The following is a 19,009-nucleotide window of genomic DNA, read 5'->3' on the forward strand; positions in this document are numbered from 1 at the left end:
GCAATCTGAAATTGTTTTTATAGATATTATTTAAGCAAGAAGGAAGATTTCTAACTATCAAGCAAATAATGATTTATAAATTACAAGGAGGAGGGAAAGAACAATGGCAGAATATTTATTTATCGCATCGTATGATAGACATCTTTCCGCGGATATTAATCTTAGATTTTTTTACGATGCTTTACAATATTCTTCTATATGACTGAAAAATGGTTATAATACAGCGGATAAAACCGGTTTCGAAGCCATAATGGAAAAATAATTCTTTTCTAAGCCAGAAACTAACTAAACTATGTTCCTTAGTAAAAAATAAGATAAGTTCATCTATCAATGTTCTTGTCCCTGTTTCTATTAAAATAAAATCATAAAATTTAAGTTTTCTTCAAAAATCCAAAAGTATTTTAGAACTAAACGACTTAAAGTTTAGGACATTAGAACTTAGTTTACAGATTTAATAAGTGAGGGTAGTATCTTTTTTGCTTCAATTTAATATTATGGTAATTTCATTAAAATTTTCTTTACTAATAATATATTAATTGCAAAAAAAATGCAGGATATATGTAGCATAAAAAACTATTTGATATTAAGAATATTATACATACAAATTGAAAATATATAAATGTCTTTTCTTCATGATATGCAAAACATTTGGAATAAATTACTTTTATTCAACCAGAACATTTAATATAGATGCTACTCTACATTCTACAAAGATGTTTGTTATTAGGTTGTCGCTTTGGTGAAAATATATGATAAGGCAGGGATATAAAGGGATAAAACAACGGCCGATAAATAAATGTACATAACCAATGATGATACACAAAATTATCACTTCTGTAGATTACAATTTATGGTTGAAACGTTTCAACACTCATCTTAATGAATCAACCAATCAAAATTCAGAAAAGTCCCCAAAGTTGTTAATAGTTTAATAAAAATTCCAATGTTCCCCTACCTTCCATATAATAAGGAGTTTTAAAGGAGGGAATTTGATCATTATTGCTATTACACATTCCTGATTGGATTGAACTTAAGCAAGATAAAAGTTTCCTAAACCGCTTTGCTACCTTAATTTGTTATCGTTCTTGGTCTAAAGATAATTTGATTTCTTACCATTAAAATTCTTTACATCTTATGCATTTAAAGGATAAAATTAAGAGTTTTCAAATAAAGCAAATGGTGGATTTTCTGTCACTTAAAGTATTTGCGGGTGCTAACATTTATTGGTCAGTTCATTTCTCCAGTACGAAAGGAGGGGATGGTGTAAAGGGGTTGGTTGGTTGGTTGGGGGGGTATCGTTATATTAGCTCGCTGCGAGTTTTACTTTACCAAAATCTGGTGTAACATCCATGTTGTAATATATCCATTGTGGTTGTATTAAAAGTAATTATTCCAAACAAATAAAATATTTACAGGTACATGTTTTATAATTTAAGCGTAATATGTTACTCTTCATTCACTAAACACATATTTTCATAAGGCGTAATAAGAATTTTTTATTTGTACATTTCATTTTTAAGAATTTTAATTTTAAGCACTTTATCCATCAGTTCAAGGTTTTTATATTTTAGAGAAAAATAAAGAGAAAAGGCAGATCGAAAAATAAATGCAGAATAAACAGAAAAATATAACATAAGTATTTTACTATTTACAGCCCAAAAATTCCTTATACTACACGAGAAATTATATATCCAATTTCTTAGCCAGGTTGGGATCCTGCAGAGCACGTTTCATTTTCTGGAAGGTTCCGGGTGAGAGGACACCCTGTAAGTTGGTCTCCAGCTTGGCCAGCATGTCACTCTTCAATGCTGAAGGACAGGGTCCGCTGGTAGCTCCTGACTTTGCCTCTATACCTAAAATTATCAGATGATAATTTGTACTTTAAAAGTTAGTTTATTGGATATTAGAATATACATGGATATTATGATAGGGGAAAATTTGACAATTTAGGTTGCTAATATAGACTTCATTTATTGATCAGTTTGTTCATCAAGTAGGTGGGAAGGGGATGGGTTAAAGGGGGGCTTTATTAGCGTACATAAAAGTCCATTTACCTGTTACATAAGAATGTTGTAGCAACTCCTCAATACTTGGTCTTAATTTAACATCTCTGGTTAGGCAAGCTTTAATTACAGACAACAGCTGTGGGTCGACATTCTCGGATGGAAATGGAATTTGATGATCTGGATTCAGGATTGCCTGCAAAAAAAAAAAATAATCCAGATTAATTCTCAACCAGAGGTATACATTCTGCAAATTGACCCTGCTAAAGGGGTAAAAAATGAAAAAATATGTTGTTGGGGGGGAAAAAATTAAGAGAAATGAAAACACTGTTTTTCATTTTCTCCCCTACTTGGTGAAAAAACTAAAATAATGTGAAGGAGGGGGGATTATATAAATAAAATAAAATTTTTAAATTTTTTTCCCTTTTCCTTGCTTGAAAAAAACAGGAGGGGAAAAAAATAAAAAAAAATTTACAGCAGGGGAAAAAAAATATCTTGTGCAGAATATACACCCCTGTTCTCATCTCAACTACCTATTACATTTCAAATCATCATAAAAATTCCACGTAAAATGATACAAATACTAATGATATTTAGGCAGGAGTTTGAGCGTTTTTTTTATACAATTCAAATAAGAAAAAAAAGATCGTATAAACAAACCTGAAGTTTCATAACTGGTATTTTGATATCACCAAAAGGCATCTTTCCATAGGCTAAGTTGTATAGAATGCAGCCCAGGCTCCACACATCGGATTTATAGCTAATCTTTATCAGCGGCTTTCTTGCTCCATTTTCATCTGTTCTTTGACCTAGTGTAAAAAATATATTAGGTATCATATGTATTATTTTCTACATATTATTGAAAAACACTGCATTGTCGCATATTGCTATTTTGTTTGAAAACTTTTATGGCCATTTTTTTTATTATAACCTTCCTCCATGCAAAATTTATCTTTATTATTGGAAATAATTCTTGGATATCTTTCTGTCAGTGCCCGAAGTTATCAATTCCCACTGGACTGTTTAGATTCCCTTTTGCATAAAATGTGCTATTTCCCGGCATGTTTTAATCTATTTTAGGGAGGGTATGTGTAAAAACTCACCTCCACCAGACAAATCTTGAATGGCCTCGGGAGACATGAAGTTGAATGTGCCCATCTGTGTATCCTTCATGACACTGGTCATGTCTGACTGCACGCTGCTGGCGATGCCAAAGTCAATGAGCTTGAGCCGCCCGGCCACCAGCAGAAAGTTGGCGGGCTTCAGATCAGAATGGATAATACCCCGCTAAACAAATATAAAAGAATTAGAAACAAATAGAAAAAAATCTGTTTCTATAACAAGGTTTTTAATTTAAATATTACTATGTAGCCAGTTAAATTTTTGTGATTTCTTTAGGGAGGTTGGTGGATGGTAACCTCCCCAAAATTGATATAAACATTAACAGGATGAAAATCTACACTATAAAATAAGAGGTTCGGCGGTTAGCGAGATTTTACGGTACAGAAAGATAAGCAAACTTATAGACAAATAGACAGACAGATTCATTACCTTGTGAATAACATTAACAGCATGCAGCATTTCTGTCCAATAATGTTTGACCATGGCAGGAGTTATCTCCTTGTGAAGAGCATAGTTCTTCAGTAAACTTGCTAGGTCGGTGTCACCCTTCTCCATCACAACATACAGAATCTAAGTATTTGAAATCATTTCATTAAAGTAAAAGAATAGAGGGGAAATGAAATAAATAACTATGTTAACGGTTTGGGGACCCTGTGCTGAATTTCAGTTGAGATTTTGAATATTAGCCAATAGCGTAAGAAATACCAACACGGCAAAGTCGCTGCAAAAGAGCAGAGAGCAATTTGTTAGCAGACGAACAAGGTCGTCAACATTGGAACCAGGTAGTTATCTGGGTTATACATTTATACTTATACATTTATTATGTATCATTTCAATAAACAATGTTTTTATTTACAAAAAGGCCAAAGAAATACTTTAAGTAAGTTAGATATATTAAGGGATATGCCAATCGAGGATAAATTGAATCACGTAACAAATGATGAAAAACAAAAATATCCCTTCTCTAGATTAAACTTATTGTTTGAAATTTGGAATTAACCAGATCTTAAAAAGTACCCAAAATTTTTGGCAAACAAATAACAGATAACAAAGTTAAAAAACTTTGGGTACCAGAGTAATAAGGGGGGGGGGTTTTAATGCAACCATCTCGTAATCAGTGAGCAAATGGCACTTAGAATTCGAATTTCGAGCTGAAATTTTGCATGGGTAATCCTTGGTAGGTCTATTTTCCCTAAATCGAACAAAAAGTTGGAAAAGTAACGGCTGGCGGCTGGCAGCTCAGCCGTTTAGCCGTTTTTGGCCTATTTTTAGGGCAAATTCATCATTATTTACGTAGGAATCAACTTTTTAAAACATAGTTTTGGTTTAATTCATATTAAATGATAGCAATAACCATTTTTTAAATTTCTAGTACCAGCTGCTAAACGGCTAGAACCGGCTGAGAACGGCTGGGAGCGGCCAAGAGTATGAAGAGTAGATAGGGCTTGTGACATGTCTAGGGGTAGGTTTCTATGGGTGCTGAGCACAAAAGTGCTACTAAAAATAGTGACGGCCAATCCATATGGCAGCTGGGTAACAGCTGCAGCTCAGCTGCGAGCGGCCAAGAGTAGAATGAGTAGATAGGGCTTGTGACGTGTCTAGGGGTAGGTTTTTATAGGTGCTGAGCTTAAAAATGCTAACAAAAATAGTGGAGGCCCATCCACATGGCAGCTGGGTAATGGACGCAGCTCAGCTGGGTAACGGCAGCAGCTCAGACGAGATAGGCCAAGAGTAGAATGAGTACATGAGGCATGTGACGTGTCCAGGATTAGGTTTTTATGGGTGCTGAACCTAAAAATACTACTAAAAATAGTGACGGCCAATCCCTATGGCAGTTAAGTAATAGCTGCTGCTCAGCTGTGAGCGGCTTAGAGTAGAATGATTAGATAGGGCTTGTGACGTATCTATAGGTAGGTTTTTATGGGTGCTGAGCTCAAAAATGCTACCAAAAATAGTGGCAGCCCATCCATATGGCAGCTGGGTAATGGCGGCAGTTCAGCTGCGAGAGGCCAAGAGTAGAATGAGTACATAGGGCATGTGACATGTCTAGGGGTAGGTTTTCATGGGTGCTGAGCTCAAAAATGCTACCAAAAATAGTGGCGACCCATCCATATGGCAGCTGAGTAACAGCTGCAGCTCAGCTGCGAGTGGCCAAGAGTAGAATGAGTATATAAGGCTTGTGATGTGTCTAGGGGTAGGTTTTCATGGGTGCTGAGCTCAAAAATGGTACCAAAAATACTGGCGACCCATCCATTTTGCAGCTGGGTAACAGCTGCAGCTCAGCTGTGCGCCACCAAGAGTATAATGAGTAAATAGAGCTTGTGACGTGTCTCGGGGTAGGTTTTTATGGGTGTTGAGCTCAAATATGCTACTAAAAACAGTAGCGACAAATCCATATATGGCAGCTGAGTAACAGCTACAGCTTAGCTGTGAGCGTCCAACAGTGGAATGAGTAGATAGGGCTTGTGATGTGTCTTAGGGTAGGTTTTTATGAGTTCTGAGCTCAAAATGCTACCAAAAATAGTGGTGAACCATCCATGTGGCAGCTGGGTAACGGCGGCAGCCCAGCTGGGAGCGGACGAAAGTAGAATGAGTACATAGGGCTTGTGACGTGTCCAGAGGCAAAGGTTTTTATGGGTGCTGAGCTCAAAAATGGTACCAAAAATAGTGGCGGCCAATCTATATGGCATCTGAGCAACAGCTGCAGCCCAGCTGGGAGCGGCCGAAAGTAGAATGAGTACATAGGGCTTGTGACGTGTCCAGAGGTAGGTATTTATGAGTGCTGAGCTCAAAAATACTAACAATAATAGTGGCGGCTCATCCATATTGCAGCTGGGTAACAGCTACAGCCCACAAGCCCTATCTACTCATTCTACTCTTAGCCTCCCCCAGCTGAGCTGCAGCCGTTACCCAGCTGCCATATGGATGGGTCGCCACTATTTTTGGGAGCATTTTTGAGCTCTGTACCCATAAAAACTTACCCCAAGACACGTCACAAGCCCTATGTACTCATTTTACTCTTGGCCGCTCCCATCTGAGCTGCAGCTGTTGCTCAGATGCCATATAGATTGGCCGCCACAATTTTGGTACCATTTTTGAGCTCAGCACCCATAAAAACCTACCCCTAGACACGTCATAAGCCCTATCTACTCATTCTACTCTTGGCCTCTCACAGCTGAGCTGCGGCCGTTACCCAGCTGCCATATGGATGGACCGCCACTATTTTTGGTAGCATTTTTGAGCTCAGCACCCATAAAACCTACCCCCAGACACGTCATAAGCCCCATCTACTCATTCTACTCTTGACCGCTCGCAGCTGAGCAGCAGCTGTTACCCAGCTGCCATATGTATAGGCCGCCACTATTTTTGGTACCATTTTTTAGCTCAGCACCCATAAAAACCTACCCCTAGACACGTCACAAGCTCTATCTACTCATTCTACTCTTGGCCGCTCGCAGCTGAGCAGCAGCTATTACTCAACTGCCACATGGATTGGCCATCAATATTTTTGGTAGTATTTTTGAGCTCAGCACCCATAAAAACCTAACCCTGGACATGTCACATGCCCTATGTACTCATTCTACTCTTGGCCTCTCGCAGCTGAGCTGCCGCCGTTACCCAGCTGCCACATGGATGGGCTGCCACTATTTTTGGTAGCATTTTTGAGCTCAGCACCCATAAAAACCTACCCCTAGACACGTCACAAGCCCTATCTACTCATTCTACTCTTGGAAGCTCGCAGCTGAGCTGCAGCTGTTACCCAGCTGCCATATGGATTGGCCGTCACTATTTTTAGTAGTATTTTTGAGCTCAGCACCCATAAAAACCTACCCCTAGACATGTCACAAGCCCTATCTACTCTTCATACTCTTGGCCGCTCCCAGCCGTTTTCAGCCGGTTCTAGCCGTTTAGCAGCTGGTACTAGAAATTTAATAAATGGTTATTGCTATCATTTAATATGAATTAAACCAAAACTATGTTTTAAAAAGTTGATTCCTACGTAAATAATGATGAATTTGCCCTAAAAATAGGCCAAAAACGGCTAAACGGCTGAGCTGCAGCCGCCAGCCGTTACTTTTCCAACTTTTTGTTCGATTTAGGGAAAATAGACCTACCAAGGATTACCCATGCAAAATTTCAGCTCGAAATTCGAATTCTAAGTGCCATTTGCTCACTGATTACGAGATGGTTGCATTAAAAACCCCCCCCCCTTAGTCTAATACACCCTGCCTCCCTGAACAAAAGCTTACCTCTCGTTGCTTATCATTTTCATAGTCAAAAAGTTTAACAATTCTATCCTCTCCCTGAAGCTTGGCCAACATATTGATCTCATTTACATAACCTGAATATTTATAAAGTTAATTTGAATCAACTTTAAAAAAATCTTGAATAATATATCCCTATATAAAAGTAACAGTAAGTCTGTCCATAGCTTAATCTTGTTAACTGCTCGATCGAAATGGTTCTCCTAATATATTAAAGGTTCTAAAGGGTAGAGGGAAGGTTTATAACTATTATGAACATAGATGAAATTGCCCCTAGACAAAAATACAACCCTTTTCTATCTATATTGATTAAATAAAAACTAAAATAAAAATGGAGGTCGATTTCTCCCCTCCTTCTCTCAAGTATCCCCCTAGAGGCATGTAAATGCGTAACTGCTTGTGTGTCTTAAAGTACCTGCAGCCTGAGCCTCGTCCGTACAGCTAAGATCTACTTGTTTGATGGCGACCACATTGTTCTTGTGTTCATCAACCGCCTCATAAACTTTACTGCTGCCGCCCTTACCAAGAACTTTTAATATCTAAAATAGTAACAATTTTGTTGTATTTACGTAATTTTCTTTCAAAAGATCTATGACTATTAATATATTCTTTTAAGTGGCCATTTATTCAGTATATCATACACATAAAACTGAAATAACTTTTCCAGTATGGTATAGAAAACAATTAATATAAGCTGGATTAGAACAGGTTTTCAGCCATACTAAAAAATAATGTAAAGCATGGTATTACAGACAATTTTCCACGAATGTTCAAGTAAAAGTCATAAAATTAATACACGTTTTGTCAGGCCGGGCTTTCGGCTCCTTAATTCTTTTTTATTTGAATATTTTGATAAAAATTGAGTCCAAAGAAATTTGATAGACTTTTGTTAGTCTAAATTAAAGTTCCTTTATAACAAATTTTTTCTTTATCAATATCAATTAGACAATGGTACTTTTTCAGAAAACAATGTTTTGTCTTTTGACTGACGTAAAAGTTCCAGGCAAAATATTTGTAAGTCATATTTTATCTTACACTTACCCTGTATCTTTTATTATTGATGACCAGAATATTGCTGTTACTGGTTGGGGGTGGGGCTGAACTGGCTGGGGGAGGTGGCATACTAGAACTTGGGTTGAGGGCACCACCCACTTCATTTGCGGGGCGCAACATAGAACTAGAATCAACAGGCCTGAAAAAAGTAAATTTTTAGGTACTAAACAAATAAATTGAATACCTCAAATTAAGCCTTAGCAACATAACAAGGGAAATAATGTTTGCTAAGTGTTTCCTAATTCGTGTGTTTTTCCTCTGTATGAACTGTAGTAGGCTTATTCAAGTCGGATACTTAAAAAAGAAAAATCTACCTATTAAAAGAGGGAAGACTAGGCTAGGAGAAAGAAAAGGGAGAAATAGGATATATCGGAGCAAAAGAAATATGCCTTATAGAAGACCTTATGTATTTAAATAAACAAGCAAAGCATTACAGGCGACAAAACCGTCATGTAAACTAAAATTATTAGGCAGACAAAGGTGCCGAGCGCCGCGGCCACAGTTCAAGTTCTGACCGGAGGTGGGGGGGTATAAAAATTTTCAAAATTGAAAAAAATATTTCTAAGAATATTACCAAATCCCCCCCCACAAAAAATTTTTTTTTAGGTATTAAAATTCAAAATGTATGGAATTTTCAAAAAAAATTCCCCCTCCCCCAAGAAATTATTTTTTTACTTTTTCTTTTAAAATCTAAAATGATAAATTGGGTTATAAAATTCGACCCTCCCCTCCTCAAGTGCCCCTAGAGGCCTCTAGGGGGGCGTGGCCGCTAGTTATATGAAAAAGACATTACCTGGGAGTCCGGTCGTCACAAATTTGTTGTTGCTGTTGTGCTTGCTGGGGTGGTTTAAATCCTCCTTGTTGTTGTTGTTCTACACTTGAGTTATAATGATGTTGTTGCCTTTCTTCACTTGAGTGCGGTGTTCTAGCCGATTTAGGTTGGTCAAAGTTGGAATAAGACCGTTGAGTACTTGGGGTTTCCAAAATTGGTTTTGAAAATATTGTGTCAACTTTAGCTGTTGCTGCTTTGGGAAGCTGTTGTTCTTGTTTGTAATGTTCTGATTCAACATTTGTAGCAGATTTAGATTTATTCATGAAATGATGATGATGGTTGTTATAGTCAGGTTCATTAGACTGAGAAGATGTAGAGATACTAGAAACTTGTTCATTATTAATGTTAGTATTGCTTTTTTCAAATGTTGATTTGCTGTGATTATTTTCAGTGGATTGTTCTAATATTTCTGGCAGAGTTGGTCTGGTATGAGGGTTGTTAGCTGGATACGTCGGCTCATGGAAACTTTCATATCTAGAATATAATACCTATAATGTTTGTTATCTAGATTACAATTTGTTGCATAAATAATGATTCATGAATCAAACTTTGTTTATCAAAATCAAATTAATGGCAAAAAAAGATGTCTCAATTTAAACCTTTTTTAATTCTCAACGATTCCTTTGGAAAAAAATGTCATGATTTTTAAACTGCAGAATAAACACGAAATATAAGTTAATATTAACCCCTACGAATGGCTCAAACCCTGTTATGCCAAATCCATGACGGGTTCTTCCTCCTTTTACTTGTAGAAAAAATACATATTTATTAACATTTAATGAAACAAAAGAAGCTAACCTAACATACCTGTTAGGTTTCAGTGAAGAACTGACGTCCCTTCTCATGAGCTGGAGGTCGTCTGTAACTTTCTCTCCGCTTACACCGCTGGCGAGAGATACAAAACTACCTAAAAACACAAAGACAGTTGGTGAAAGGTTGAATAGGTATCCTTTCATTTTAGCTCATTTGAATTATTTTGATTTCATCCTTCCAATTTGTTTTCTCAATACCTATTATCTATGAAACGGATTGATTATGGCTTTACAATTCTCAATGTGCTGTGCACATTATATCAATATTAAAGGCTTCGTGATTTTATAAAATTTCTATAGTATAAGTAAAGTAAAACTGTAGGTGAGTTTTTGTAAGCTATAGAAGGGTTAGGTACTAATAGAAGATTTTATTCCGTTTTTTTTTTAGGTTTCTAATATAATTTTGGAAGATTTTTTTAACAAAATTAATTTTTGTGAATTGGCTAGCATAGTAGATTTAGTAATACTTTATTTGTTTAAGAAACCACCATTGGTATATAAATAGATTATTGCATGGAGGAAAGCTACACAGGCTTGATACAACCTACGACCGTCGTACATGCGTACGTACAGTCAGGTGTTGTTATTCAAAATTAAATATTTTACCTGGAAGACTTGGCTTGGTTTGACTATTCCCAGCAGTATGCTGACCTCCATATGGAAAGGTGGAATCCTGTTATAATATTTATTTTAAAATTTTTAATTAAAACAATGGTATAGAAAAATCAGACGATTAAGACAAATCTTTTCCTTTTTCATAAAAATGGATACAAGGAAAAACTGATAAAATTTTATCCGCCAATGCTGAATTTTTGCGGTTGAGATATTTTAGAAGAAAAACTTGGCCTCTGAAAGGTTGTTTAGGAGCTTCAAGGTTTTTTTTGGATTGGAGGGGGGGGGGAGGTGAGTTCTCTTGGTAGGGTGGTGATACCCTTCTCCAAAGTAGTTAAAATCCTTCCCTGGACCTATGTGAAGCTATATTGTAAAGGAGAACTATATCGGTTAAAAAGATCCTTGGGTACAGACGAACAGACAGAGATCCTGTTACTTTTATGTAAACATAAAGAAAATAGTGTCAATAGGAAATATTTTTTTAAGGCAGAAAAGTATTAAATAAACATTCCTGGTGTCTTGTAGCTGTGTCAGTGTTTGCACTATTGTATCTGGACCTAATGTTGTCTCGCTTTGTACTGCTTGAACTATTAATACCTACAAAAAGTACAAGTAATAAATACAGTGTTTGCACTGTTGTGTATGGACCTCATGTTGTCTAGCTTTGTACTGCTGGAACTATTAATACCTACTAAAATACATTTGTACTGCTATATCTATTAATACCTAAAGTACAAGTACAAGTGCACTGAAATTTGCATGACAGATGCTTTAAAGAGGGACACTGTGGAACTGTGAATAACAGTGGCGAAACCCCCACGCCAAATTTCAATGCAGTTATCCTTTATTTGAGTTACTTTTTACTTTTAGTTTTGTTTTCAAAAAGTGTCACATCCGCCTCCTCCCTCTTTCACGAAGAGTTTATCAATTGGATTAGGAAACTTCCAAATTAATGTAAATTAGGATTAAATATAATTGAATATGAATAAAAATAAAATTAAGCGTTCCATTTGATAAAGACATAACTGACGATAGACTGCTTTATAGATGTTCGTTTTCTGGCATACACTTTAGATTTTTAAACTATTACATTACCTGGTTTAGTGAGTCCCTTGTTCAAAATATTCTGTATATATGCTGGTAGTTGTTTTTGGGTTTGAGGAGTTTTTAATTCCATGGTTGGATTCTTTTTAATGCAGCTGCCCCCATGGTCGGTGAAGTCCTTGTTTTCTGCAAAGCCGGGCCTGGGTTATTTTTATATTAGGGTTGCGTTGTGTTATTATATTTTCATGCTGGCATCTACGCCCTCAGAGGCCCATAGGGGCACTTGAGGAAAAAAGAGAGAGGAGGGGTAAGACACACCCTTTACTTACAATTTTAGTAAGAAACGAAAACTTTTTTTTTTTTTTTTTTTTTTTTTGGGGGGGGGGTAAATGGGGCAATTTCTCTTGAGTGGGTAGAGATACCTTTTAAGGAGCTTCAATAGGAAGGATAACCTGATATTGGTTCAGCGGATTAAATTTGAAAACAAGCTAAATATAAATTACCTATGCATCATGTCAAGGTTCTCTAGGATATCCTTCACCTCATTGTGTTGTTCTTGTTCTGTTAATCCTGCTGGACGTACAGGCAGGCTAGGAGCACTTTTTAACCTGAAATCATATTCAATTTGTTGTTGTTAGGTACAAAAATTCTTTTAATTGATAGGATCCTTTGCTCTGGTTATGATTTGTTATTTTAAGTTTTGAAGTATAAAATATCACTTAAGACATTGGATGTCATGAAATTTAATTCTCTATCTATTTAACTAGCAATTGGCGAGATCATTCGGTACAGACAAAGAAAGACAGACTGTTACTCTTATATAAGAATATAATGATTGACAATTCAAAACTTTTAATAGGAGTTTAAAAATTTACAGTTTTATCTATAACACATCAGGTTCCTAATACATCAAAAGTCCAAATTTACACGGATTTCGCTTTATTTATACATAGTTTTAAAGTTTACCTTGAACTTGACTGCTGGCGAAGGTTGGAATGTTTATATTCTGGTTGATGGGTCACTGGATTAAAACCTGAGGGATGCGAATTTCTTGGCGTAGGATGTGTCATGTCTGTACGCTGCGAAGGTTCTTTATAATTTGACTCAATATCCAGGTTCATTAGCTTCCCCAATATTTGGTCCCCTTGGATATCATCGTTCTTGTTTTCTTTGTCCTCCTAAGGTTTACATTATCTCATTTATTTATATCTTAATCAAGCAAGAATGAGACTTAAAATATAATCGTAGCTTTATTATTTTATTAAGGCCCTGAATATCTTATGAAGTACAGGGTTAAACTAAGGGCGGCGGTATACTTTTTTTTAAAGTAAAGCTATTTATCCCCCAATTTTTTTTACCAGTTTAAAGAAGCATTAGGAAATCGTGATAGTTTCTTGATTGATCACAATCACGATATGAATGTTTGGAAAAGAGGAGAAATTAACGTTTTTAACAAGTTAAAAGGGGACTATCCACGAACAAGAGCACGTGATTCTAAGTACCTTCCAGCATTGATCCTGAGTATTTTCTTTCAGAATATAATAGGTCACCATTAATCATTAATATATTGACGAGAAAATTTATGTTTCACCACTTCAAGTTGAAGAAAAGTAAAAAAATGTCCAGCATTTTTTGTCAAAATTCTATCAAAAGTTTTGTTGAGTTCGGGGTGTCTTTAGTTGTCCATGTTGTCAAATGATAAAAATTTTAAAAAGTCAAAAGCACATTTACTATATCTCATATGAATGTTTAAATTATTGCTAATATGTTTTAATTTACAATCTAAATAACACGAGTATTCGCATATGTATCATCAAATATCCATTTTATTAAAAGAATTAGCTTCATAAAAGTTTTCAAAATCAATCAAAATACCTAAAAACATGGTGAAATATAAATTTTCTCGTCAATTCATTAATGATATATGGTGACCTATTATATTCTGAAAGAAAATACTTAGGATCAATGTTGGAAGGTACTTAGAACCATGTGCTCTCGTTCGTGGATAGTCCTCTTTCAGGGGTGTATATTCTGAATGGGATCCCCGGCTCAGGGGGGGGGGGGGGGGGGGGGGAAATAAAAAATAAGTGGTTGGAGGGAAAAAAAATGTAAAAATTAAGAAAACTGAAAACATTTTTTCCATTTCCCCCCCTCCTTGGAGAAAAAAACTAAAAAAATGTGTGGTAGGAGGGATAAAATAAATAAAATATAGAGTTCTTTAAATATTTTTTCATTTTCCCCTCTACTTAGAGAGAAAAAACTAGGGGGGGGGGGGGGGAAATAAAAAAAATTGTAGCCGGGGAAAAAAAATAAATCTTGTGCAGAATATACACCCCTGTCCTCTTTTCCTTTAAGCAAAAAATAAATGAGCTTAATTTCCTGGTCTAATGCTTTTCTAGCCTCTGGCTTGACATGGCTGATTGGGCGTCTGATGGGGCGGTATTTTGGCTTCACATCTGTGTGGGGCTGCTGAGGTTGTGATTGAATCTAAATATGGAACAGAATTTTGTTTTCAATGATTATATATAAGTAACAGGATGTCTATCTGTCTATGTGTGTACAAGGATCTTGCTATGCGTTAAACATATATGGTTTTCATTTACAGTAAAGCTTTTTGTCGGTCTAGGGAAGGTTTATAACTAAATTGGGGTAGAATACCGCCACCCTCCCAGGATAATTTGCCTTCAGAAAAAAATACTCCCCCACCCCACCCCAGAATTTTTATATACTTTTTTTCTACCGAAATTAAATTCGAGTGTCGACTCCTTAAAAATACACTATCTTAGTTTTGAAAGATAATTTAAACATAAAAACATCAGCGCTTATTCCTAGTAAAAATACTAGGTAAGTTAGTTTTAAACGATAATTTTACACATTAAAACATCAGCGCTTATTCCTTGTAGGTATTTAATAACTATTTTTCAGTTATTACTGCATCTCATAAATCTTTACTCAATGTTAATTGTGTATACAATACATCTTAAAACTTTGAGCCATCTTTGTTTGAGTACTCAGGCTGACTAATATTAAGTAGTTAAGTGGTAGGTACATTGCTCCAAAATAAAAAAATGTGTTATATTATATTATGTTATCTCTGAAACTTCATGGAATCCTACCTGAGAATTAACAGTTAACTGATGAATATTAGTGGTGTGTAATTGAGCCGGGTACATTCTGTACAGGTCCATGTTCGTATCCGCGGTAAAGGATCCGGAGTCCATGGTGTTACGCTCTCGGGATCGAGACCTGGCACGGCTAAACAAAATATTAATAACATATCAATAATTGATAGAGAATACGTGGATGATATAATAAAAGGTGAAAATTTGTCGTCAATTTAGGGGTCATCTCAAAAAACGCCTATCTCAAAAAACGCCCATCTCAGAAAACGCCTAACTCAACAAACGCCTTTTTCATAAAATGCCCACTACATTTTTAAAAATAAAGCCTAATTTATTAATAGTATTCAAAAGAATAATACAATACTTGTCATTCATGATCTCTTATTTTAAACACAAATAAATAGTTACCAAATCAACCATTTTATAAACTCATTGAAGGAAAGAGTTTAATTATTGAAGCTCATTTAAAAGTACATCATTTTTTAATCTGGTAAGAATAAGAAGGAATATAGGGATAAGACATTAAAATAACCTCACCCTATTTTTCCCCCAAAATTATCAACTATGGAAAGTAGAATCTAAAAAAAAACTTTTTGTTCGATTTAGGAAAAATAGACCTACCAAGGATTACTCATGCAAAATTTCAGATCGAAATTCGAATTCTAAGTGCCAATTATACATTGATTACGAGATGGTTGCATTAAAACCCCCCCCCCCCCTTATATAACATGAATCTAAAATTTCTTTCAAGCATAATAAAAACTAGAACATAATTTTGTGTTTACTAGGTTTAGTCATATTTACAACATTTCAACCTGATATTCTGTTAATTCAAGATATTAGGTCAAATAATAAAGAAAATAAATAAAAAGTATGTTTTAATAGAGCTCATAGTTGTTCATCTTATTGTAATAACTGAAAAGTAAACTGGGTTGTTTGCAGTAGATATATGAAAGAAATTTAAAAAAAAAAAGACGAATTAACTAGGTAAAAGTTTTTGATATTCAATTGTGATCAATTTTCAAAAGGCAAACCTTTAGTATGTTGTTACTCAAAAGGCTTACAAAAATAAAAAGTGCCTAAGGAATGTACAAAAGTGACATTATACTTCAGGGATAGATATTTCAATAAGAAGATTTATAATGTACTTATTGTATAATATTCACAATACCTTCTTAGACTTACATGTTTCACTACAAGATAATTTCTAAAAATGTAGTAGGCATTTTATGAAAAAGGCATTTTTTTGAGATAGGCGAATTCTGAGATGGGCGTTTTTTGAGATAGGCGTTTTCTGAGATAGGCATTTTTGAGTATAGCCCAATTTAGGTTGCTACTCTGGTACTCTGCCAGCTGCGAGTATAACTTTATTAGAGTAGATGAAAATCTGGTGCAACATCCAAGTAATAATATATATAGATTACAACAAAAAAAGCAAAATGTTGAAGTATAAAACAATGTCTCAGTAATGGGAAATCTTGTGTCCCGGTAAAGTATTTCTTTTTTAAAAATAAAGTACCCTTCTTTGATGTTTACCTTCTGGATTGAATAGATGTGGATAGGTCTGAAGCATCGTGGTTCATGGATAGTGGTAAAAATGCACGAATCAAACTTGAATCCTCCAGCCTATATATGAAATATGGGTAACAATTGAAATATACTACTTTAGTACTTAGTGCCAATTCCAATTTCTTAATATCTTAGGGGAAAGACAATGTATGATAAGTTGATGTACAGTTTACATACACCCCTAAAATTACCTCTTTGAAGATTAAAATTTTGGAGGAAAAGTTAGAAAACTGAAGGTTTGTACCAACCAATCAAGGTTATACAGAGATTTTATGCCAATGAATAAAAACTTAAGAATCAGCATATAAGTCAACTGTTGTCACTATTAGTTTGCAAAAACACACCTTGAATTATGTCCTGCAGCTGCCGTCTTCCGTAGATCCTCTGTAAATGATCCCGAGTCCGATTGTCTACCCCCACCACCGCTGCCGCTGCTGATATGGCTGCTGCCAGATACTCCATGCAGGGGAGTCTCTAGCAACTTTCTTTCTGGGTCCTCGCTGAAAAAAAAAATAATTATTGTACCAATGTACCTATTTCCCCAAATTTTTGAGTTGTGTTCCTGTTTTAAAGTCTTAAAAATCAACTTTTAACTGAAAATACGCGAAAAAATGATGCCGTTTAATGATTATCATTTGATACATTGATTTAACACTATTATACGTTATTTTTGTCCATAAAAGCAACACATAAAAAGAAACATAGAGGGATGTTATATTTCAATGTCAATAATAATTTTGAAAACTAATATGAATCAAACAAAACATTCTGACTTAAAGTTTCTTTCAAACTGAAGAAAATGTTTTTTTTTTCAAATGCAAATCACTCCTTATGGCAGTCACAAAAAACATGCTTACTAAAGGAAAAAAAATACTTACATAAAACTGTTATTCAAGTCGTCTTTTATTGGCGTGCTTGGAAATAATCTAAAAAATACATTAAAAATATCCTTTAGATTTCTTAATTTGATGTAATGTGTACAACCCAGACAACTACCTGGCCCAAGTGGTGGGGGATTTTTGGTCTGCTAGCAAATTGCTTTCTGCTCTTATGTAGCGACTTGGATGTGTTAATATTTACTATTGGCTTATATTCAAAGACCCAATTGAAAGTCGGAAGTGTCCCCACTCCATTGACAGAGTGACATATAGCTCGACCCCTCTATTCTTTTACTTTAATATTACTTACATGAGATTATTTTTAACCAAGAAAATTATATTTACTTTTTTGTTGTTGTAGATTTATTTGCACTGGCATCTAGATTTCCAAGCTTGTTCTTAGTTCCTGTATACATATATTTGTTAAAATAGTTAATATGTAATATGTATATTTTATTATGAGATATAAAAATAAATAATTTTCTTTGATATCCAGTTTTATTGCAGTTTTCACTTTCTAATCTTACTTTTACACAAGTTGTATTCAACAATGGACGTAGGAAACTGTCAAAGTTATAGAGTAGCTGTGCTTAGTGTTGTACTATAAAATAGGGGGGGGGGGGGGGGGGGTTAATGCAACCATCTCGTAATCAATGATTAAATGGCACTTAGAATTCGAATTTCGATATGAAATTTTACATTTATAATCCTTGGTAGGTCTATATTCCCTAAATCGAACAAAAAGTTGGAAAAGTAACGGCTGGCAGCTCAGCCGTTTAGCCGTTTTTTATGCCTATTTTCAGGGCAAATTCATCATTAATTACGTAGGAATCAACTTTTAAAAACATATCTTTGGTTTAATTCATGTTAAATGACAGCAATAACCATTTTTTATGTTTCTAGTACCAACAGCTACCGGCTAGAACCGTTTGATAAGGTTTTTGAGACAAAAAATGTATTGTGTGGAAATTTGCTTTGAAGATATCCAAAAAATGGCAAAACGGCTGAGCCGCCAGCCGTTACTTTTCCAACTTTTTGTTCAATTTAGGGAAAATAGACCTACCAAGGACTATTCATGCAAAATTTCAGATCGAAATTCGAATTTTAGGTGCCATTTAATCATAGATTACGAGATGGTTGCATTGACCCCCCCCCCCCCCCCCCTTGTATTTATTACCTGTATTCCATCTTATTGGTTTAGGCAAGTTTCCATTCGATTCTTTTCTTCCAGCTTTAGACGTTGAAAACAGCCGTTCTTTGTCAGCATCTAGCAGCGAGCTATTAGCTACCAAACTTCCGTTGCCGGCAGTGGAAAACACAGCTGACGATGAAGTAGTTGGCAGGCCACTAATATCTGAACTCACGGCGTGCGCGTAATGGCCGTACATTTTTAAAACCGGTTTTAACGCGGGAAAATATTAAGAAAATGGCGGACGCATTTGATAGCAGCTTTAGACAAAAATTTTAAAAATAATAATTATCTGAAATTAGAATTGTTACAATAACGTCTCTACACAGTTACAAGCTACTTTACTAGTACAGTGATTTTGGTATTATAAAGAATGAATATATGTGATTATAATATCAGAAAGTATTTTACAGGGGTGTATATTCTGCATGGGATCCCCGGCTCAGGGGGGGGGAAAAAAAATAAAAAATAAGTGGTTGGAGGGGAAAAAAATGTAAAATTTAAGAAA

General features: G+C 35.3%; 1 protein-coding gene across 2 annotated transcripts; it reads right to left on the reverse strand.

Moving 5' to 3' along the window:
• Positions 1–4: 4 nt before the first annotated feature.
• Positions 5–18,813, reverse strand: LOC145322171 (uncharacterized). Of its 2 annotated transcripts, XR_013880521.1 has the most exons (23): positions 18,490–18,813; positions 17,658–17,718; positions 17,313–17,360; positions 16,779–16,934; positions 16,402–16,491; positions 14,860–14,998; positions 14,121–14,230; positions 12,710–12,919; positions 12,247–12,351; positions 11,795–11,943; positions 11,209–11,296; positions 10,694–10,758; positions 10,083–10,182; positions 9,237–9,749; positions 8,432–8,582; positions 7,806–7,929; positions 7,376–7,467; positions 3,555–3,695; positions 3,107–3,290; positions 2,664–2,812; positions 2,055–2,199; positions 1,330–1,853; positions 5–698 (listed from the first exon to the last, which is right to left on the reverse strand). XR_013880521.1 is itself a non-coding variant. In XM_080164000.1 (22 exons), exons 1-22 carry the CDS (start codon positions 18,698–18,700, stop codon positions 1,684–1,686), a joined length of 3,201 nt encoding a protein of 1,066 aa, XP_080020126.1. In that variant the 5' UTR covers positions 18,701–18,813; the 3' UTR covers positions 5–1,683. The 2 variants fall into 2 exon arrangements, 1 of the variants encoding a protein (XP_080020126.1); XM_080164000.1 differs by having other exon boundaries at positions 5–1,853.
• Positions 18,814–19,009: the final 196 nt, after the last annotated feature.

Source organism: Acartia tonsa, chromosome 6 (assembly GCF_053477335.1).
Source record: "Acartia tonsa isolate MP-2025a chromosome 6, ASM5347733v1, whole genome shotgun sequence".
In the NCBI taxonomy this organism is placed as follows: domain Eukaryota; kingdom Metazoa; phylum Arthropoda; class Copepoda; order Calanoida; family Acartiidae; genus Acartia; species Acartia tonsa.

Coding starts and splice junctions, on each gene's coding strand:
- LOC145322171 (XM_080164000.1), bottom strand. CDS start 18,700: ATGTACGGCCATTACGCGCACGCCGTGAGTTCAGATATTAGTGGCCTG. Junction 12,352..12,709: donor CGCCAGCAGTCAAGTTCAAG/GTAAACTTTAAA, acceptor ATATGATTTCAG/GTTAAAAAGTGCTCCTAGCC. Junction 3,696..7,375: donor AAAATGATAAGCAACGAGAG/GTAAGCTTTTGT, acceptor TCAAATACTTAG/ATTCTGTATGTTGTGATGGA.